Source organism: Gopherus flavomarginatus, chromosome 6 (genome assembly GCF_025201925.1).
Source record: "Gopherus flavomarginatus isolate rGopFla2 chromosome 6, rGopFla2.mat.asm, whole genome shotgun sequence".
NCBI classification, from domain to species: Eukaryota; Metazoa; Chordata; order Testudines; family Testudinidae; genus Gopherus; species Gopherus flavomarginatus.
In genome coordinates this window covers 32,784,433-32,807,641 of record NC_066622.1, presented here as the reverse complement: position 1 = coordinate 32,807,641, position 23,209 = coordinate 32,784,433, and the positions used below count along the sequence as shown (strand labels likewise).

The following is a 23,209-nucleotide window of genomic DNA, read 5'->3' as shown; positions in this document are numbered from 1 at the left end:
ACCCCTGAATCAGGACTGTCCCTATAAAATCGGGACATCTGGTCACCCTACAAACAGGAGAGGAAGACAATGCCACAGGGACCTTGGAAGGAAGGACCCTGCAGTTAGAGCTGGGTGGAGAATGGACTTTCATCCCCTCTCAGTTCCAAAGTCAGAAAAAAAATTGTATCAAGTCGACCCAAAACCAAGGTTTTTTGGAATTTTCGATGAATCAAAAAGGCAAAAAAGTTTTATTTTTATATAGTTTTATTTCAGGTCAATTGAAATGTGTCATTTTCGAGTCCCTCTCTCTCCTTCAAATGTTATTTTAAATAAAATTAAAGGCAATTTCAAATGAGAATTCATTTCACATCAACAAATCAACATGTTCCATGTTTTGGAGCTTTTGATTTGTTCGATTTCAACCAAAACAATTTGCTGAAGTCAACCCAAATTCACAAAATGTTTCCATCTGCCTGAATCTGCATTTTTCACTGAAAAAAAGTTGTGATGGAAAAAGTTTGGGCAGATCTACCTCCCCCCTCCCCTCAAATCCCTCCTATTCTTTTAACTCAGGGTGCCATGAGAGCTAGGTCTGTCCACAGGTAGCTAGCTGGTTCGCTGAGTGTCCCAAGCATGCTCTATTCACTGGCCAAAAACTTGGCTAATGCAGAGTTACGACTGATCTCTTGCTGTTCCAGAACATCAAATTTAGCAAAACTCAAACCTCTGGAAACTAGGACATCCAGAATTAAGGCATATGCATTTTCCTAATTATCTGGTGTTCTCAGATTACATTTCCCCAAATAACCTCAGCTTGCTCCCCCTCCCTCGGATGGAGGCAGATTGTATCAACATGCCAGCAAATCTTTCTCTGACTTCTCGGCAGAGCAGGTTTTAAATGCACATTGCCTATTGCCTAGGTGTATGCTCAGGTTCAGTACCCGCAGCATGTCCCCTTGGTCCATCCAGGTCATGTGAATAGTGAGTGACAAAACCCTCTTGGCTATTCTCTCTGCACACGTACGTTGCAATGCATTCAGAGCACGAGTCTAGCCAGACAGCTTAACTCTTTTCCAAATAACATTTTCAATATTGCTTCCCCCAAAAAGCAGTGGGTGCCAATGCCATGCACTAGCAGGGACAAATGACAAGTGTTTGAGAATCAGAGGGGTAGCCGTGTTAGTCTGGATCTGTAAAAGCAGCAGAGTCCTGTGGCACCTTATAGACTAACAGACGTATTGGAGCATAAGCTTTCGTGGGTGAATACCCACTTCCTCGGATGCATCCGAGGAAGTGGGTATTCACCCACAAAAGCTCATGCTCCAAAACTTCTGTTAGTCTATAAGGTGCCACAGAAGTGTTTGAGACAATCAGACCCACAGTGTGAGTCCCAGATCTGCACAATCAACGTTGATGGAAAAGTGTCAGAATAAAGAAATGCTGGGGAACTGGGGGGCTGTATCTCCGGAATCTCTTGTTTGAATGCCCCCAAATTTGGATCACTAACCACATCCCGTACCCCCATGAGGCAATCCAAATTTCAAGGCAATTCAATTAAGTATGTGAATTTTACAGCACCTGATAGAGTTGACCTTTAAACAGAAAGAGCTTCTCAACTTTAACTACAGCAGAGCTAATGGTGGGCTATAACACATGGGAGAGATCTGTATATAGCCAACTAAGGAGTATCTTGAGAGTGCGCTGTATGTGGGAGAGTTCTGTCTATATACAACAGCTATTTAAATTTCTAGTAGAGGGTGCTCCATGCAGAATTGTTCCTGGGCTTTTCAGGGCCAATTCAAGCCGTAGTGCACCATTGCAAACAGCTGCTCATGTACAGCTCTGAGCGCAGGGCAGAGCTTGCTCTGCTGGCCAATGAGATGAGATAGACCGGCCCTCAGGTACCAGCTAGGGCATGCGGTAGGGCTCTGTGCCTCCTCCTGCATGCTGCAGGGATTCCAGCGACCCTGTACTCTGCCTCTGGGGGCTAACATCCAATAGTCCTACTGCAGCCTGCATTCACTGCTCCAAGACCCCTTCCTCTGCTACCTGCAGCCCACGTGCAATCCCTCCAGCTGCAGCAGGCAGACCACAGCACTCTCCCATCAGGAGACGCCCCCTGTGGCATCAGGCGGTACTGCACCTTGCAGGATGCAGCCCCTGCAGCTACTCAGGCTACGTCTACACTACAGGATAAATTCGAATTAGCTTAAACCGATTTTATAAAACAGATATTATAAAGTCGATTGTGCACGTCCACACTAGGCACATTAATTCGGTGGTGTGCGTCCATGGTCCAAGGCTAGCGTCGATTTCTGGAGCGGTGCACTGTGGGTAGCTACTGTAAAATAATGAGGCCAATAACTTCGATTTGCATCCACACTAACCCTAATCCGATATAGTAATATCGATTTTAGCATTACTCCTCTCGTTTTGTAGGAGTACAGAAATCGATTTAAAGAGCCCTTTAAATCGATATAAAGAGCAGTGTAGTGTGGACGGGTGCAGCGTTAAATCGATTTAACGCTGTTAAAATCGGTTTAACAGCGTAGTGTAGACCAGGCCTCAGTGACAGCAGCCGGTAGTACAGCCCACAGCACATCAGCCATGCAACCCAGCAGCAACCAGATTGCAAGAGGCTGAGCCCCATTAACTCTGGAAGATCCAAATCAAGCCCACCTTGGAGAAATGGAGAGATTCAAGTTCCTCTTACCCTCTCCTGTTCCTGGACGAATTTACTGTTCTCTTCCTGCAGCAAAGTCCTCTCCCGTTCGTTCTGGTCTTTCAGCTCCTTATGTTCCCTTAAACTAGAGCCCAGGGGTTGGAAAGGAACATTAGAGCCACGACTAAAAGAAATAATGATATTAATCCCTAGCTTTTATCCAACACTTTCCACCTGTAGCTCTCAAAGTGTTTTACCACAGTGCTTCTCAACCAGGGGTATGCAGAGGTCTTCCAGGGGGTACATCAACTCATCTAGATAGTTGCCTAGTTTTACAACAGGCTACATAAAAAGCACTAGCGAAGTCCGTACAAACTAAAATTTCATACAGACAATGACTTGTTTATACTGCTGCATATACCATACACTAAAATGTAACGACAATACCTATATTCCAGTGGAATTATTTTAGAATGATCTGGTACAAATTTCTCAGTAATAGCGTGCTGGGACACATTTGTCTTTTTATGTCTGATTTTGAAAGCAAGTACTTTTTAAGTGAAGTGAAATTTGGGGGTATGCAAGACAAATCAGACTCCTGAAAGGGGTACAGGAGTCTGGAAAGGTTGAGAGCTACTCCATGAAAAATCTGGTCGATATCATTATCCCCATTTTACATATGGGGAAACTGAGGCACAGAGAGAGGCACTGACTTGCTCCAGGTCACCCAACAACCCAGTGGCAGAGCCGAGAACATAATCCAGTCTAGGGCTGTAAGCGCTCAGCCACACAACAGCAACTGTGTCTGAAGGACATTTCTTTACCAACTCCTCCCCTTTTATCTGGGTTTAAAAGTGTGGATTTTTAAAAAAATAATTTTCTTCAAATTAGCAATTTTATCCTTTCCCCTCCTTTTAACCATTAAATGGAACTGAATAAATGGTCCTTCCCCCTCCTCCTTCATTCGGTCACTCTCGCTATCGGAAACTCCTCAAATTCCTGAAACTCGACCGAGCAGGGAAAAGGGAAAAAATTCCTAGGATGCAAAAATAAATGATTATTGGAAAAAATGGGGTGTCCAGGTCTGGGGCAGAAGTGGAGAAATGAAATCAAAGAGGACGAGAGAAGAGGGAGGAAAAAGGAAATAGGAAAACGAAGAAAAACTCCAAACATTTTATTGTGGAAAAAATGTCTCCAAATAAAAAAAGAGAAATTATCTCACAGGAAAAATCCACCTTCTTTCTCCCTCTCCTCCCTCAGAAAAAACATAATTTCCCTCCCTGCCCCTGACCAATGGGGATGCTGAGCCCAGGAGAGGGTTCTGGGTTCAAATTACCACTCACCTCTCCTTCCTGGCTTTCTCCAGTTTTCCCTGCAGTGGGATAAGCTCACCCTGCAGCACCCCCTGCTGGCTCTCCCTCTGCTGCAGTGGCTCACGCAGGCTCCTCCGCTCCCCCTTGGGCTGCAGGTCCCCTCGCAGGAGTGTGGGGTCCTTGGTGTGGTTGGGGCCGGCAGAGTCCAGAGAGGCCGTGCCATGCTTCGCCTGCAGGGGGCAGGAGAGTTCAGCCACAGGCACCCACTTGCCCATTACCATGGGGGGCGCTTATGTAGTATATCACTAACTATTCAAAGAGGAGTGCTGATACCTAATCCTGCAAGGGGCCCTAATGCTCCTCACAGGGACCCCAACTGATGCGTCAACGGGCCCTCATACACTCATCAACTGCCCCCAGGGATCCCCTCTGACGGGGCAAGGGTCCCTTGTGTTCTCACCAACCAATGCCCAAGGACGCCTCTGACCAGGCAAGGGGCCCTCATGTGCTCACCAACCACCCCCCCCAAGGGATCCCGCTGACTGGGCAAAGGACCCTCATGCACTCACTAACCCCCCTCCCCAGGGCCACAATGACTGAGCAGAAGCCTTCATGCACCTGCCAAACACTCCCACAGGGACTCCCACTGACCGGGCTAGGGGCTCTCATGCGCTCACCAATTGCCCCCCCCAGGGGTTCCCACTGACCGGTCAAGGGGCCCACATGCTCTCACTGACCCTGCCGGGCAGGGGAGGGAAATGCTCTGAAGGCTGCACTCTCTGCCTACCTGGGCAAGGGGCCCTAGTGCGTTACTCCCCACATACCCAGCCCCCTTCCTCCTCACCTTCAGCCCCTCCAGCTCCTGCCTCATCTTCCTCGCCTGCAGCTCACTTCTTTCCTTCAGCTTCTGCTGCTTGGACACCTCGCTGGAGAGACCTTTGACCCGAGACTCCAGCTGTGGGGGTGGGGGGCCATCAGCCTCCAGCACCCCCCACAGCCCCAGGGCTGGGAGAACAGCGGGCCTGAGGCGAGGGCGCTGGGGGACCTGGGCCCTTCCCCGGTAGTGAGACCTGGGCGAGGAGGAATGGCTGGCTCGGGGGGTGGGGAATGAGACATGGGGCCATTCCCCACTGGGGCCCCCTGGCTCTGACCCGGCCCCAGGGTGTGAGGGGCCTGGCTGAGGGTTGGCATGGATCACAGCCCACTCCCAAATCATTCCCCCACTGCCAGCCCCTGGTGACATGGGCTTGCAGGGCCCAGCAGAACCAGGACTCAATACCCAGCCTCAGGCAAGAGATGGGACGACAGGGCCCAGAGACTGAGTCCCAGTAGAAGAGGCTTAACCCAGGACAAGGAGGGGAGGCCAAACACTCCCTGCCGGTGCCCCCACCCCAGGCAAGCACACAGGAGTCAGGTCCAAAGGCAGCAGGGACCCTTTTCTAACCCTGGCACACCCCCTCTCTGTTTGAGATCACCCCCAGGGGTGCCAGCCCCTCTTGACCTAAGGCAACTCACAAGGGGGCTGGATTCTGCCCCTGCATCCTCCAAGCCAGCCAGAGAGCCTCAGAGACAGCACAGGGGAAACCAGGATTACTGGGGGACACAGCAGCAAAGTCCTTTTGATGGGAGGGGTTATTTTTATTTTTCAGGTGCACCCCTAACCAAGCCCACAGCACAGTCCTGCCCAGAGCAGTCCAGGTAACCCCAGCACAACTCTGCCTTGCCTGTTCTTAAAGGTACCCATCTTAATTATGCCACTGCCACTGATTGCCAGATAACTGGGATATAACCCTTGCCCTGTCCCCCAGTTGCCAGCTGGGGAATGGAGGCAGTGCTGGCCAGCAGGGGGCATTGTGCATTCAGCACAAGAGGCATGTGGCTCAGCATCATGCACAGCTGATGGGCTGCCAGCAGAGGATGTTGGGGGAGTAGGGGGGGATGCAGTCAGTGCTGCAGAGGAGCGGCACCAGGGTTTCTGACGCCCTAGGTGGACGGCCATTTCGCCATCCCCCGCGGGTCCGATGGACCTACAGCAGTCATGCCGGCGGACGGTCCGCTGCTAGAAAGGCTCTGGTGGAGCTGCCACAGTGATGCTAGCGGGCGGTCCACTGGTCTAAACACTCCGGTGGACCTACCGCAGGCAAAATAGCGCCCCCCAAAAATTCTGGCACCCTAGGCCATTGCCTAGGTCACCTAAATGGTAGCGCCGGCAGTGGTGCTGCATGATGCATGGGTGCAAGGAACCACCAGGCAAAGTTCCACTCGTAGCACTGGGAAGCTGAGGCTGGTGCTGCACAATGCAAAGCTGCAGGGCAACCCCCAGGGGGCATCTTATGCACACAGCAGGGAGGGACATGGCCTGGTGATGAGTGCACGCAAGTTCCTCACTAGAAGGTGTCCCACGCTTGGCGCAGCCAGGAAGGGGCGGGCACTGCCCGGTTACCTCCTTGCGCCCACTCTCCACCCGGGCCAGCTCCTTGCGCAGGCCATCCACACGCCGGGCAGCTGCCTCGGTCTCCTCCTGACGTTCCCGCAGCTGGCGCACATGCCGGAGTAGCTGGGCCTGCAGGTCCCCGCACTTGGCCTCAGTGCAGCGCAGTTCCTCTGCTGTTTGCTTCTGCCTGGCCAGGAGCTCCTGCAGCTCCTGGCGCTGGGCCTTCAGCCGCTCCTGGGCCTCTGACAGTTCCTGTGGGGGTACAATCACTGTTAAAGACAGCTGCTGTGCTTCACCCTGGAGGCAGCTGCATCTCAGCACCAGGTGAGGGATGCCTGTATGAACAGCCCCCGCACTCCACCGCAGAGACGGCTGCATCTCAGCACCAGGAAAGGGCTCTCTGTATGAACAGCTCCTGTGCCCCACCCCAGAGGTGGTTGCATCTCAGTGCCAGGTGAGGAATCCCAGTTATTCTATACAGGTGGAAGGAGCAGTAGCAGGACTCCTGGGAGTGTCTCACCTTACGGGCCTCGTTCCTCTCCTGTCTGAGCAATTTCAGTTGCTTCTCCAGGATTTTCACCTGCCCAGATGCCTCCCCCTCCAGCCGCTGCTTTACCATGTCTTCGGCTTCCAACTGGTTCTCTGAGCATGAGAGAGAGACCAGGGAATTTACTGGGATTCCTTACCTCTGATCAGACCCATGGGCCCATCCAGTCCAGTCTCCTCTCTCACAACCCCACTACCCCAGATCAGATCCCAGATCAGATCAATGCCCCAGCTGATCCATGGCTGCTATCCTACAGGCATCAGTACCTGTCAACTTTCTACAACAACATCTCTATTTCTCTCTTCAAGCTCCCTATTTCTGAGTTCTTGGCCAGGGCTTTGGAAACTTGGGGTGGGGGTAGGGGTAGGGGTGGGAATCTGGGCAGCATGTCTGTATGGGGAAATGCCAGGTGGAAGCAAACTGGGTCAGCCCCCAAAACTGGGTGAAAGGGACTAAACAGGAAGGAGAGGGATGGCGGCAAGCTCCCTCCCGGGGCATCCCTCATACACAACTGCTGGATTCTCTCCCCAGCTCTGGGAGGGGAGAGGGGTGGAGTGGAGCAGGGGGCTGAGTCAGGACTCCTGGGGTCTATCCCTAGCTCTGGGAAGGTCAGGGGTCTAGTGGGTTAGAGCAGGAGGTTGGCAGGCAGGGCTCCACCTTGGTTCTGTTCCCAGACTCATTGTCACTTTCTCTGCCAGATGGGGATGATGCAGATACATTCATGACCAGGTGTGTGGAGACCACAGGGATAAAGGTACAAGAGGGGGCAGCTAAGCTGCTAAACAGGGCAGATCTTTGGGATTTAACCCTTGGCGCACCACCTGCCTCACCTTGAAGTTTCCGGGCCAGCTCCAGCTTCTCCCGCTCCAGGTTCCGGATCTTCTTCTCCAGCTGGGCCACGGCAGGTGATGTGAAAGGGGACGGGGGCTTCTGCTCGGAGACTGGGCTGCAGGACACGGGGAGGAGCGTGCGTGAGCTGGAACTGGCCCGGAATGCCCAAAGGTCAGCTTAGCCCAGGATGTGACTCTCTGTCTCCCCCGGTGGCTGCACCAAGTGGCAGAAGTCTCAGCATCCCCAGATTGGATGGTCCTTCAGCCCAACCTCTAGAGTCTCATGTCTCTAGATCTCAAGGTGATGAGTTCAGTCCTGGCCAGAGAGCGCTGAGTTCACATGTGGCCCAAGAGGGGATACCAGGCTGGATGGGCTCAGTGCAGCAGAGGGGGGCTCATGGGTCTGACCTGGGGCAGCAGGGAGGGGGGCTCATGAGTCTGACCTGGGGCAGCAGGAGGGGGGCCCATGGGTCTGACCTGGGGCAGCCCAGAGGAGGCATGCTGGGCTGGATGGGCCCATTGGTCTGATCCAGAGAGAGGGGATCATGGATGCGCAATGAAGTGATAACAATGCTGGCTGCTCTGGCTCCCAGGGGAACAGCTGTGGAGGGGGACGGGGTGTCCCTGCCAGGGGCTCGTACTCACCAGCCGGAGGTGAAGGTGAACCCCACAAAGGGGAGATGGTGGCCAGTGAACGCACTGTGAGAAACAGGGGGCAGCGTCTCCTGGGAGATGAGAGAGGGGACGACACACGTCACAAAGAAATCACGGCAGCCAGCATGGATAAACTCCCACTCCTGGGGTGGACACGGGGGCTGTTTACATAGAGTCTGAGGAACCTCAGTGAACCTTTGTGCCTCAGAGGAAAGTAGGCCCTGCCAGCAGCACAGCACCCCATAGCATAGCACTGGGGCCAGCACCGACTGTGAGAGCAGAGTGCCCCCTACTGAGCGCCCCCCCGCAGCACAGTGCCCCCTAGCGCTGCGCTCACCAACTCCTTGAGCGTGTCGTCGTCCACATCAAAGTTGGAGGTGTCTGCAGGGCTGTTGACCTCGGGCACGTAGGGGGGCGTGCTGGCTCGGATGTTGTCCCAGTCGATGCCCTCAAAGAAGGGGTGCCGCTTGAAGTCCTCAATGCCGTTCTGGCCCAGTCGCAGCTCCTGGCGGCACAGAAGCCCCTGGATCAGGTCCTTGGCTGGCTCCGACACGTCCGTGATGTCCGTGGGGAACTGCAGGTGGTTCTGGAGAGGGGTGCAAGGCAAAGGGGCTCAGTGCGGAGGGACTGATGGGGGGAGTCAGGCTGGAGTTCCTTGCTGGCTTCCTAGCTAGATGCCCCTTTGTCCATCACATTATCTGCACCTCTGGACAGAGCTATCAGCACACATGCCAAATGATCACAATGTATGCAAATTAACATGAATACACACAATTGATCGAAATGGCCGCACAAATCAGTCTCCTGTATGCACAATTTATTCAAGTACATGCAGATATGTTCATATTTATCCCCCTCTACCCACCCAGTTATCACAATACATTCCCATGTACCCATCCTACCTCCATTCTATTCATGAAACATCCCTTTCCTTCCTTCCACTCCATCTACTCACCCACACCCATCTACCCTTCCATTCCTCCCTTCCTTCCCATCTGCCCATCCCCATCCATACACCCATCCATCCACCTTACCATATTAATCTATGCATCCATCTATCCATCCACCCATCTTCATCTACCTATCCATCCATCTACCTATCTACCCATCTATCCATCACCATGCCCCATTCATCCATCCGCCTTACCATATTAATCTATCCATCCATCCACCTACCCATATTCATCTATCCATCTTCACCTACCCAACCATATTCTTCCATCCATCTGTATCCATTCATCCATCCATCCATCCATTCAGATATCAACCCATATTAATCTACCCATCTATCCATCCCCATTCCTCATCCATCCATCTACCTACCTATCCACCCATATTCATCTATCCATCCCTAACCGCATCCACCCATCCCCATCCACCCACCCATTTTCATCTATCCATCTTCATCTATCCTCCATCTACCTATCTACCCATATTCATCTATCCATCACCATGCCCCATCCATCCACACACCTTACCATATTAATCTATCCATCCATCCATCTTCATCTACCTATCCATCCATCCACTCATATTCTTCCATCCATCTGTATCCATCCATCCATCCATCTAGATATCAACTCATATTAATCTACCTATCTATCCATCCCCATTCCTCATCCATCCCTCCCCATCTACCCACAGATTCCCCCAACCCTCCTCACAACCCTACCTCCTCTCAGACTCTCCTAAGCATCCACCTCTTTGCAGCAAAGCCTGCACCATACATCCCCTGTTCCAAAGCCCCCTCAGCGAGCTCAGGGAGGCCTGGCCAGGGCACCCTACCCTGTCAAGCTCACCTCATGGTTCATGATCTTGCCATAGGTCTCCACCAGGGACTCAGCATAGAAGGGTGTCTCCCCGAAGAGCAGCTCGTACATGCAGACGCCCAGGGACCACCAGTCGCACTCGGGGCCATACTTCCCCTTTCCGTCCTCCATGGCCTGCAGGATCTCAGGGGAAATGTAGTCAGGGGTTCCCACTGCCACCGCAGACTCCACCTGGCCAGGAGGGGAGACAGGGTGTCTATCTCCGTGTGTGGCCATGACAGACCCCATCCCATGGGATCCACCTCCCGGAGCAGAGAGGAGCTGGTCAATCCACCTCCATCTCCACACAGGAAGGGCCAGGAGCCTCATTGCCCAGGAGCAGTAACCCTAGACTGACCGGAGTCCTGGGCAATAGGCTGTAGGGACTGACCCAGGCCTGGGTCTCTGAGGGTTCCTGTTCTGCAGGCAGCACACACTCAGTGCCTGTGGCAGCTTGTGCCTCTCACCGTCCCATCTGGTCGCAGTCGAAGACAGGAACCAAAGTCAGCCAAGCGGATGTGCCCATTCATGTCGATCAGGATATTATCTGGCTTGATGTCCCTGTGGGGAGAGGGGGGAGAAGGTAGAGAGGGACCAGCCACTGATAAGTAAACAGGGCTATATGATTACAGCAGGGGGCTGTGAGCCAGGAGTCCTGGGTTCTATCCCAGCTCTAGGAGGGGAGTGGGGTCCGACGGGTTAGAGCAGGGGGGTCTGGGAGCCAGGCTGTACCTGTGCACGTATTGCAGCTGGTGGATGGAGTGAATGGCCAGGACCATCTCAGCCAGGTAGAAGCAGGCCATGTCCTCAGGCAGCCGGTCCTCGAACTTGCTCAGCAAGGTCAGCAGGTCCCCACCCACGTAATAATCCATCACCAGATACTGCAGACAGGGGGCAGCGTTAGTTGGGGAGCTGGGGCGGGGAATCCCCTCCCTGGAGGCTGCGTCAGTCACCCGCAATGAGCCTTGCAGGACATGCAAAATAACTCACGGCAGCCGCAAGCAAGGCAGCTGTATAGCGCCATCGGCTGGGAATATCCAGCACCTGCAGCTCATCCAGCAATGCCAGCCACCCATGCCATGCCCCCTGCTGGCAATACCCAGCCTGTCTCACACAGCGCCACCTGCTGGCAATGCCCAGCCTGCCCCACACACTTCCTGTTGGCAATGCCCAGTACCCACAGCACCACCTGCTGGCAACCAGATGCATACCGCCTATAAATTTCCTCTGGTTGCAGCCAGAGCAGGATTTAAACCAGGCCTATGCAGCCGCTTCCTCCAGGGAAGGGTCTCTGGTCCATGGGAGCAAGGAGATGGTGCTCAAGGGACCAAGGGTCTGCTTGCAATGCAGCACCGCCCTCCCCCCACCAAGGGAGAGTCTTACCAGGTACTGCTCATCCTGGAAAGCGTAGTGCAGGGCAGTGATCCACTGGCTGTCCCCTTTCACCAGCACGTCCCTCTCTTCCCGGAAGCAGGCTGTCTACAAGAGGATTGCAGGGAGATGGCGAGGCCTCAGGGGATGCACCCCAGAGCAGGGAGGTTGCAGGGCTCTGTCATAGCAAGGCCACTGCAGAAAGTGCTGCTGCACTGGGGCAATGGGCCCATCCAACCCAGTCTCCCCCCACCCCCTGCTGTTCTGGACAGACCCATGGGCCCATCCAGACTGGTATCCCTCCCCCGTCCTCTACCATTCCAGATCAGACCCATGGGCCCATCCAGCCTGAAAATGGGATACCTGCCATTGTTCACTGCCACTAGCCCGGGAATCTGTGGGATGGGAGGGAGGGGAGCATGGGTGGTGAGTGTCCTGGGGTGGGGTGCGGGGGGGAGTCTGAGGGTAGGGTTAGGTACCTCTGCTCTCTTCAGCATCTCCCACTTGTGCAGTATCTTCATGGCATAAACCTTCTCACTGTTCCGCAGCCTCACCACTGCCACCTGGCGGCCAGAGAATGGGATCAAAGAGGAGACCTCCAGGAGCCGGTCTGAATTGGCCCCGAAATAGCTGCAGGGGTAGCAGGAAGGGACCATGGGTGCATGGATCCCTACCCTCTCCCCCTGTGGGAATAACCTGCTACAGCTCCACTCCCTGGTCTTCCCTCTGCTACCTGAAGCCCACGTGCGCCAGGACCTCCCCAGCCTCCCAGTGACAGCAGGCGGTACTGTGCCCTGCAGGGCTCCAACAGCTCCAGCCCCAACCAGTGACACCAGGTGATTCTGCAGCCAGTAGGATACAGCTGTGGCAGCAGGCGATAGGGTGCCTGGCACTGCACCTGGGACTATAGCCAAAACTGAGGACCACGAGCCCCTCGTGAGTCCAAGCAGGGATGGCTGGCAGCACTCACCTCACCAAAGGCCCCTCGCCCGATGACCTTCAGAAGCTCAAAGTCCTCCCGGCGCAGGCACATCTCTTTCACCTTGGTGACGAATGGGGTGGCTGGACAGGGAGACACAGAGAGAGACCTCAGTTTGGGCAGCACTGCCCAGGTGCTTTGCAAATGAAGGGAGCTGCGTGGAGACAGACGGGTGGGCTAATGGCTGGAACCCACAAATAGAAATGGGAGCCAGGATTGAGGGTTCTATCCCTGACTCTGTGGGGGGGAGTGGGGTCTAGTGAGTTAAAGCGCAGGGGGAGGGAGGGCTGCAAGTCAGGCCTCTTGGGTGTATCAACAGATTGAAAGAGGAAAGCTGGCACTGTGGTTAAAGCACTAGGCTGAGGCTTCTGGCTCCAGCATTGACTCCCCATTTGCCCTTGGCAAATCAATGAATGGCTCTGCACTGATCCTTAGCTGCTGTAAATGGTTGTGACTTCACTGACCAGTGGAGCTGTGCCCATCTCCATCAGTCAGAGATTTGGCTCTCTGGGACTTGGCTCCTGAACCTGTAAAATGGGGCAAACAATCCTTCCCTTGTCTAGTTATATTGTGAGCTCTGGCCAGAGACTCACTCTCGTGTGTCTGTGCAGCGCCTGGCACAATGGAGCCCTGATCTCAGTCAGGGTCTGTGCAGCGCCTGGCACAATGGGGCCCCGATCTCAGTGGGGGTCTGCACAGCGCCTGGCACAATGGGGGCCCTGATCTCAGTCGGGGTCCGTGCAGCACCTGGCACAATAGGGCCCTGATTTCGGTCGGTGTCTGTGCAGCGCCTGGCACAATGGGGGCCCTGATCTCAGTTGGTGTTTGTGCAACACCTGGCACAATGGGACCCTGATCTCAGTCAGGGTCTGTGCAGCGCCTGGCACAATGGGGGCCCTGATCTCAGTCGGTGTCTGTGCAGTGCCTGGTCTTGGTCAGCATCTGGGCAGCACAATGGGGCCCTGATCTCTTTTACAACCTCTGGGCACTACCAAAACACAGATGTATCTGGTTGGGTTATTTATAGGGAATTAGAGCGAGAACTGCTTGATTTAAAACTATCAGCCTCTAACCTTAACCTTTGGGCACAGCGCCTCTAGCTCAGAGCAGTAGCACACTCATTAGCCCCTAGAGGGGGCAATGACCCACACTGTTGGGATTGGTGGGGTTACCCCAGTAAGAGTAACATTCAAAGGCTGCAGAGAGGATGAGTGTGACAGGCTTATTGCTAGAAGTATTACGGTAGGGTGCAGAAGCCCTGACTAAGGCTGGGGCCCCATTGTGCCAGGCGCTGCACAGACCCAACAGTGAGGGACAGATAGTCCCTGCCCCAAAGCTCTTACAGCCAAGACAGGCACGGGTGGCAGCAGAAACAAAGGCCCTGAGAGGGGAAAGGACTTGCCAAGGGGTCACACAGCCCAGGGAGGTGGTCTGCAGATGTGCATCAAAGGCTGGGCCTGCCGGGCAGGGCTGTATAAATCACCCTCCCACCAGTCATCAGTCCTGACTCCCAGCGTCCCCTGCTCTAACCCCTAGGCCCACCCCCCTTCCAGAGCCAGGCACAGAACCCAGCCTCCCTGCCCGCTCACAGCAGCAAGCACAACGCAAAAGTGATTTACGATGTTGTAACTTTTCCAGATTGTCTCCAATTAGGCGCTTGTGGTTGCTATGCACCAACTTGTTCACCTGCCTGAGGTGCCCCTTCCCCCGCCTCTCTGCAGCATCCCAAGGCACAGCGTGATCAGGGCATGCTCCATCATGCCATGCCCCCTCGGCCCAGGACAGAGATTGGGATAGCTCGCCTGAAGTGAAAAGAGAGTGTCTGACTCTGAGGTCATTTCAGCCCCCGATCTCACCAAGGAGACTGAGGGTGAGGAGAAAAGCTAGAGCACGGGTGTCACTAGGAACACAGCTGAGACCCATCAAACTCGTTGCAGACGTGAGACACCCAACAGTGGCCAGATGGGAAATCTCTGGGTGTGCACAGACCTCTGCAGGCTATCCTACAATAACAAACCAAAGCTCATGATCCTTGCTTTGACAGGAGAGTGGGGTCTTGTGATTGGATTAGAGGAAGTGGGAGCCAGGACTCCTGGGTTCTATCCCAGCTGTGGGAGTGGGGAATGGAGTCTAGTGGGTTAGAGCAGGTAGGCTGGAAGTCAGGACTCCTGGGTGCTGTCCTCAGCTACTGCAGACGCCAGTGAAGGAGTCTTGGGTCTTCACACTTTTCTTTCCCACCTGTGCACAGCGATGGCAACGACATCTAGTTTAAGCAGTGTGGAGGGTGTGGTCTGGCCTGGATGTGCCTGGGAGAACCTGCATCGCTGCATTCCTCCCTCAGGGACAGAACTGGGTCTGGAACCACACAGGGCAGGCTGCCAGGCTGCAGATCTGCTTCCCACAGCCCGGTCACAGGCCCTCACCTAGCCACTAGGATCCCAGCTACAGAGTGACAGACATTACCAGCTGGATGGGCCCTGCGTCTGATGGGGGGTGGCAGTAAGGGTGTGGGGAATATCAAGCTAGGTGGAACTCTGGGTGTGATTGGGGGTGGCAGGGAGGGTGGGCGGGGATACCAGGTTGGGTGGGCCCCAGGTCTGAGCTGGGGTGGCAGGGCGAGATATCAGACTGGGTGGGCCCCTGGTCTGAGCTGGGGTGGCAGGGAGGGTGGGGGGGATACCACACTGGGTGGGCCCCGGGTGTGATTGGGGGTGACAGGGAGGATGGGAGGGATACCAGGCTGGGTGGGCCCCAGGTGTGATTGGGGGTGGCAGGGAGAGTCGGGGGATACCGAGATAGTTGGGCTCACACAATCACAGTGTTCCAAGCTCAGAAGGAGCCTCCAGGCACTACTGTAACCCTAACAGTAATGTGCAGGACATAACGGGGGACTCAACTCAGTTGGGGTCTGTAGCTGCTACTGTTATAGTACCAACACGGCCACGGGGGTTCCAAAGAGGACGGATCTAGACTGGTCTCAGTGGTACCAGATGACAGAACAAGGAGTAATGGTCTCAAGTTGCAGTGGGGGAGGTTTAGGTTGGATATTAGGAAAAACTTTTTCACTAGGAGGGTGGTGAAGCACTGGAATGAGTTACCTAGGGAGGTGGTGGAATCTCCTTCCTTAGAGGTTTTTAAGGCCCGGTTTGACAAAGCCCTGGCTGGGATGATTTAGTTGGGGATTGGTCCTGCTGTGAGCAGGGGGCTGGACTAGATGACTTCCTGAGGTCCCTTCCAACCCTGAGATTCTATGATTCTATGAACACTGCACACATCTGATGTTCTACCGTAACGTTAATAGAAACACGCATCCTGTAATAGGGCCCTGATCTCAGCTGGGCCAGTTAGTATCTACCGTAATACTACAAATGACGCACACACGATAACGGAGCTGTGCTCTTGGCTGGGGCCTGTGGGCAGTACCGTAACCCCGGCCCAGCTCACAAAGACCCTGACACTCGGTTGGCATTTCTGGGTCTGTCTGTGGGCCAGGCTATAAGTTATGAGCACTGCAGCCAATCGCTTCCAGCAATTCAGGGAACAGTTGAGGCATCATTGCCCAGAATCTTCTGGATTCTGGAGCAAATTAGGAAACCAGAAGGGGAAAAGAGGGGACCCACTGAGCCTCTGCACAGCCACAGCTCCGAGCTCCTCTGAAGTTGTCTACAGAGCTAAGCACTGGTTGAGGGCACCTATTAATGCTTCCAGCATAACACCAGCCCTGCTCAGCTCAGCCTCCCAATAGAGTGTAACATGGAGACGCCCCCACACCCGGAGTGACATTGCCCAGACAAATAATAAGTGGGGGACAGCGGGGGGGTGGAATGTGGGCCTGCACTCAGCCTCTGGCGTGGGGGGAGAATGCGGGAATGGGGTATGCGAGGGAGCGAGACATGGGAGGCACACAGAACCCTGGCAAGGAGAATAATAGGGGATCTTGGGGTGGGGGGGGCATACAGAGCTCATTGCATGGGGAGGAGTAAGGGGGCACTGTGTATGCCACTGAGGAGAATGCAGGGTATAGCTGGTGGGACTGGGGGCACACACAGAGCTGCTGGCAGTGGGGGGAGAAAAGGGGACCCTCTTATGGGAGTGGGATGAGCATATAGCACCCCTGATGGGAGGGGTGGGGGGGTTGCAGGGAGTCCCTGATCTAGTGGGGGCTGGGAAGGTGGCCCAAGGCAGCTGCTGGGGGATGGAGGGAGGCAAGGAGCTCTGGGGTAGGCAAGGAGCTTGGCCTACACAAGCTATGATACATGAGGGCCCGTCACACCAATATCTAACAATAACGCGGCTTGGCATGCTAAGGCCACTCAGCATTTCGCAGCGGCAGCGAGGAGACAGCTCAGCTCCTCCTGCTGCCAAAATCCTGCGTCCTTCAGCTAATGGACAATTGCCATTAGCCCCTAGCAGTATGGAGCTGATGACACACAGCTGAGCAGGCCTGATGCCAGCCAGCAAAGGGCAGCAGTGACTCAGCTCTACTGACCAGCATACTGCATTCCAGCCCTCCCTGCTCCTACCACTGGACACCACCCCCGCACCCCGAGCTGGGGATCAATCTCAGGAGACCTGACCCCCATCCAGCCCCGCACCCCTGTTCCCACAGCTAGACCCCACTCCAGAGTTCTAGCACCAGGTCTGTGAGGGTCGGGGATCTAGGGGTTAGAACAGTGGGGAGCAGGGACTGGGAGCCAGGACTCCTGGGTTCTCTCCCCAGCTCTATGAGGGCAGTAGGATCTAGTGGGTTAGAACAATGGGGAAGCTGGAAGTCGAGACACCTGGGTTCTATTCCCCCATGTTCTGGAGGCGCACCTAGCACTGGGAGGAGTCCAGCTCCCCAGTGGGGCGATAGGAGAGACGGCCAGTGCCCGGGCACGTTGGGGCAGGTGCCAGCTGAGTCACAGAAGAACAGGCGCCAGTAGTGTAAAGAAAAAACAAACAGCCTCTCTGCTTCAGCCACACACACAGGGACGCTCCCTACAGAGTAGATTTGGAGGCTGCTGAGAGACGAGGGGGGTTAGGAGCAGGAGGTGCTGGGGTGCAGAAGGAGGGACCAGAGACACAGAATTAGGGGGGCGGGCAGGGGCAGCATTAAAAGCCGTGGAGGCAATGAGGAGGGAGCAGCATTAGATTCATAGGTTCCATGGGCAAACAGGACTGTTGTGATCACCAGGTCCAACCTCCAGTCTAGCACCGACCATGGAGCATCCCTGCATTAATTCCCTGTTTGAACCAGAGCAGATCTGTCAGAAAAGCCTCCCATCTGGAGTTCCAATTGCCAGTGCTGGAGGATCCACCCCCACCCTGGGTGAGGTGTTCCAAGAGTTAATTTCCCTCACAGTTAAATGTTTTTATTTCCAGTTGGACTCTGTCTAGCCACTGGATTTCATTAGACCTTTGTCTGCAAATCAAAAGGCCCTCTGTGATCACATTTCTGATCCCCACGTCGGTTCCAGCCACCCCTTAACCCTCTCTTTGGTATACAGAGCTCCCACTCGTTTAATCTCCATCATGGATCTCTTCTGACCCCCTCCATGCCAGTGGCAGGTCCACCGAAGCTGCGGGACCAGCGGACCCTGTGCTTGGCGTGCTGGGGCCTGGAGCCACCCCTGACAGTTACACCAGTTTAAGCTTGAAAGAGTGAATTTACAGCAGTGTAGTTAAACCCATTTCTAAGGACCATGTGGGTCCTGACTGGTGGGGAGCACAGGGGTGGCAGGGGCAGCATTAGGAGGCACAAGGAGGCAATGGGGAGGGGGCAATATTAGATTCATAGACCCTAAGGCCAGAAGGGACCACTGTGATCATATTTCTGGTCTGACCTCCTGCATAACACAGGCCAAAGAACTTCCCTGAAATAATTCCCATTCAAACCAGAGTAGATCTATTAGAAATACATCCCACCTTGATTTTAAAATGGTAAGTGATGGACAATCCACCACCGCTCTTGGGCCGTTGTTCCAATGGTTAGTTACTCTCACCATTACAAATTTGCACTTTATTTCCAGCCTGCATTTGCCTAGCCTCAACTTCCAGCCACTGGATCTCACCAGACTGAAGAGCTCTCTATTATACGATTTCTATTCCCTTCCCCATGTTGGTTCTTACAGACTATGACCAAGTTCCCCCTTAACCGTCTCTTTGTTATACTAAACAGACTAAGCCCCTGATGTCTCTCACTATAATCATTCTCATGGCTCTTTTCTGACCCCTCTCCAATTTATCCATATCCTTCCTGAACTGTAGTCCCTGGAACTGGAAGCAGTATTCCAGCAGCGGCCGCACCCGTGCCAAATTCAGAAGTAATATGACCTCTCTACTTCTACTCAAAATTCCCTGGCTTGTGTGTGTATTTTTACCAGCACAAGTACAACTTCAGGTGTTATCTTGTTGTTTGTGGGAAAGGTGTGTCAGTATCAGATCAAGTATGAATTAAAACCAATATAGTTCTACCACTGTAACCCCCGATGTGGGGACACTCGTTCTGGGATGAGTGACCTTTTTGGTTTAGTTTTGGTTTCTTGGGAAGGGATTTAAGCTAATCCCAAAAAAGCCATTCTTCTACCAACAGAAGGCATGGTCTCCACCCAGACTGTGCCCTGGTACATATAATTATGTCTGCTAGGGTGTGATTTGTTTAGTTGATATCATTGTACTAGTACAACCCCTAGTGGTTATGGCTGCCTGGATTGCAATGCTTTCTCTTTGCAGTTTGAAAACAAACCAGCAGCTGTTTGAAAACAGCACTGGCTCATGAAAACCAGATGCATTATGGGATAGCTGGAGAGGACTCATGGGAGAGCCAAAGACCCACCATGTGAAAAACTCCAGAAAGCCCATCAGTGGAACATTGCACCCTGGGATACCTGTGTGCTTACTTACATACAAGTAGTTTTGTGGCAAGACAAGATTTACTAGTGTCCTTGTCTGCAGCAGCAGCTCTAGCTTTTTTGTCGCCCCAAGCACGGCAGGCAGGCTGCCTTCGGTGACTTGCCTGCGGGAGGTTCGCGGTCCCGTGGATTCAGCGGCTTGCCTGGGGGAGGTTCCCAGTCCTGCGGATTCAGTGGCTTGCCTGTGGGAGGTCTGCCGGGCCCGCAGCTTCAGTATAGCCGCCACCGCCAAATTGCCGCCGAATCTGTGGGACCAGCAGACCTCCCACAGGCAAGCCACCAAAGGCAGCCTGACTGCTGCCCTCGCAGGGACTGGCATGCTATCCCAGGCATGCACTTGGAGAACTGGTGCCTGGAGCCGCCGCTGCTTGTCTGACCCCATCTCCGTAATATCTGAGCACCTAACCAGTTTCAATGCCTTCATCCTCACAACATCCCTATGAGCACAATGCTGTTATCCCTATTGCACAGGTGGGGAAACTGAGGCACAGAGTGGCTAAGTGACATGCCCTACATCTCATAGGAAGGCCATGGCAGGGCAGGCAACGTGGGTCTCTTAAGTCCCAGACCAGCCTGCTAACCAGCGGTACATCCTTCCCCATGCGGGTAATGCTGGAGTAACTAGAGCTGTATAATGTAACACTTTCCCTAAGTGAAGCCCCTGCAGCTTTCCCATTTAGACAAGTCCTACATCTCCTTCACTGCCGAGTTACTAACTGCAACCACAGGCCATCTGATCAGTTCTCCTCCTCCAGCCAGGCCGGTAGGTGTCTCTCAGTCCCTGGTGTCTGTGCCGGGCTGTGGATTTCTGCAGCAGGCGCAGAGAAGATGACAGGATGCTTGGGCGTGGGGCACGCCCAACACCCACCCCTGGGCACTGTGCAGCACGTTAATGAGTGGCTCTCTGAGGTCAGGAGGGGCATGAAGCCCGGGCCTGCTGGCAAGTGCAGAGCAAACCACAGCCCTGCCTGTGCCTGAGGAACATTGCTAAAATCTCCCAGGTTGGCAGCTCCGGCAAATGACAGCCATAGGCTTATGCAGCTGAATTAGGATGCAGGACATCTGAAGTAGATTAGGGCACCCAGTCTGCAACCTGGGTTCAGACTGGTGCCTTAGATACGCAACTTAAGTCCCAGCCCAGCCTGCTAACCAGCAGTACATCCTTTCCCATGCTGGTTATGCTGGAGTAACTAGAGCTGTATAACGTAACACTTTCCCTAAGTGAAGCCCCTGCAGCTTTCCCAGCACTACCAGCTCTACCCAGCACTACCCACGGCCTCCCTGCATGACCTTAAGGAAATCATTTCCCTGCTCTGGGCCACAGGTTCCCCCTCTGAATACTGCACCCTTTGTCCATTCAGACTGTGAGCTCTGCAGGGCAGGGACTGTGTCTCACTGTGTGTCTGTGCAGCGCCTGGCACAATGGGGCCCCAATCTCTGGCAGGGTCTGTGCAGTGCCTGGCACGATGGGGAAGTGAAGACACAGAGAGGGGAAGGGACTTGCCTAGGGTCACAGAGGAAGTCAATGGCTGAGTTGGGAACTGAAACCAGGTTTCTTGCATTTCAGGCCAAGGGCTAGCTCCTAGGCCATGCTTCCCCTCCTCCTTCATTCTTACTTTTTGTGTGTACACACACACACACACACACACACACACACACACACACACACACACCCCTCTCTCTCTGAAGCACCGAGGCCCAGATCCTACCCAATAGGAGTCAGCTGCCTAAATAGCTCGGAGGACCTGGTCTGAGACACTGTTTGCATCACTGATGCTATATAAAAATAAGGTGCGTTAGTTTCACAACCAGCTTGCTTTACCCCCACTACCTTGCACACGGAAGGACAAACATTGCTAACTCACACTTTGAACTCTCCCTGTGCCTTTCTCATGGAGGATCAGAGCCCTTTACAGTCTAGCAGGACATCCATTAGAGGAAGGGAAATAATCAGTGTAAACTGAGGCATGGGGCTGGGAAAACCTCTCTAGAGTGACTGCTGGTGGCAGCAGCATCTGTGTGTTGTAGCTGACAATGCAGAAGAGAGAGAACTGTGAATAAAACCCAAGAGTCCTGACTACCACTCTGCCTGCTGTAGCCATTAGACACCTCCCAGAGAACCCCAGAGTTCAGCCTCCCAGATCTAGCCACTAGACAGCACTTCCTGTCTCTTCACCATCAGCATCCTGTTCCTTAGGCCTTATCCAACCGGGAAAGCTTTACCAGTTATAGTTTATCAGTCTAGTCATAATATACAATCCCCATGGGGACACATCGCACAAAAGTGGCATTTGAGGTTTTGACTTAGACCCTTTCCCAAGTGACATTAACTAACCTGAAAAAAGTTCCTCTTCTACTAGAACATGCGTGTCTAGCTTCAAAGCCGTCAAGGGACCATAAGATCATGTCATCTAACCTGTATATCCCAGACCAGCGAGTTTCCCCCACTTGGTCCCCATGTACTGAGCCCAATAACTTGTGTCTGGCTAAAGCATCCTCCAGTAAGGCAGCCAGACAGGACATGGCAACATCGGGAGACTGAGACTCCACCACTTCCAGTGGCTAATCACCTTCATAGGGAATTATTGCTGCCTTGTTTCTAATTGCAGCATGTCTGGCTTTAACTTCCAGCCATGGGAGCTTGCTCTACCTTTCTCTGCTAAAGAGCCCTTTAGTATCTGGGATTCCCCCCACTCCCATGCAGGTGCTCTACCCTGTGAGCAAGTCACCTCTTGATTTTCTCTCTGCTCTCACTGGCTGGCCTTTTCTGCAGCCCTTTGGGTCATTGTTGTGGCTCTTCTCCACACACACTGATTTTTCAACATCCTTTTTAACCAGACAACACACGTGAAGCTAAACCAGCATAACTGTATCGGTTAAAATTCACGCCTTCACTTACACCCTTTTGGGTGTCAACGAAGCTGTCGATAAAATAGTTCCAGGTCTCCCTCTTGCTACAGCTGTGCAGCTTCCTTTAACAACCATTCAGTTATTGAAAAGTTCTCCACCAGGTCAACAAAGCTCCTGCATCATGGTGCTGGAATGTCCGGCCAGACCAGCCAATTCATTCCTGGCTTATCATTATTACTGGGAAGTAGAGAGCTGACATACATGCTCCCCCGTGAGTCACAAGGCTGAGGCGGCATGTGAGGGAGTGGGGTTTCCTGTACGATCAGTATTATGCTAGCTCATTGCAGCCCTCACCAAGATTGGTGCTCCCCCATCACGCTGGGCATTGCAGAGATTCCCATTCACTCACTGGGTGGCCCCCACTGAAATTAGGGACCCTGTTACACAGACATCCTCCAACAAAGATTAGCCCCCATCATCCCCCAAGATCAGGGCCTCTGAGTCGCATCAAGCCGTTCCTGCCCCCAGGACTTTATGCTCTCCCTAGACAAAAGAAGGATTCTTCTCCGTGTTTCACCAATGGGGAAACAGATGCTGAGAGGAGGCCTGAGTAGCCCCAGGCCACATAAGAAGCCTGTGGCAGAGCAAGGAACTGAAAACATGCCTGTGTGACTTACCCACAAGACCACCCTTCTTCCTGCTGCTGTGCTTAGACTACTATCCGAAAGATGGCAAGAGAAGTCAGGAGTCCTCGCTCCCAGTCCCCCTGCTCTGACCACTAGACCCAATACGCCTGGTATCTAATCTCATGCTCTAACCACAAATTGCTGCCCCACGCACATCCCCTCCCATGCTGGGAATAGAACCCAGAAGTCCTGATTCCCAC

The 23,209-nt window shown here is 53.7% G+C and overlaps 1 protein-coding gene across 1 annotated transcript in view; it reads right to left on the bottom strand.

The window, feature by feature from the left end:
• The window catches only part of CDC42BPG (CDC42 binding protein kinase gamma), a 59,755-nt gene that overhangs the window by 25,054 nt on the left and 11,492 nt on the right, over positions 1-23,209 (bottom strand). The window contains exons 2-15 of the mRNA XM_050958868.1: positions 12,572-12,663; positions 12,081-12,164; positions 11,614-11,709; positions 10,963-11,111; positions 10,698-10,791; positions 10,222-10,422; positions 8,760-9,008; positions 8,414-8,493; positions 7,769-7,884; positions 6,912-7,033; positions 6,401-6,643; positions 4,802-4,912; positions 3,988-4,187; positions 2,696-2,789 (exon numbers count right to left, since the gene is read on the bottom strand). Coding sequence (XP_050814825.1) covers positions 2,696-2,789; positions 3,988-4,187; positions 4,802-4,912; positions 6,401-6,643; positions 6,912-7,033; positions 7,769-7,884; positions 8,414-8,493; positions 8,760-9,008; positions 10,222-10,422; positions 10,698-10,791; positions 10,963-11,111; positions 11,614-11,709; positions 12,081-12,164; positions 12,572-12,663 — 1,931 coding nt within the window. The remainder of the gene's footprint in view (positions 1-2,695; positions 2,790-3,987; positions 4,188-4,801; positions 4,913-6,400; positions 6,644-6,911; positions 7,034-7,768; positions 7,885-8,413; positions 8,494-8,759; positions 9,009-10,221; positions 10,423-10,697; positions 10,792-10,962; positions 11,112-11,613; positions 11,710-12,080; positions 12,165-12,571; positions 12,664-23,209) is intronic.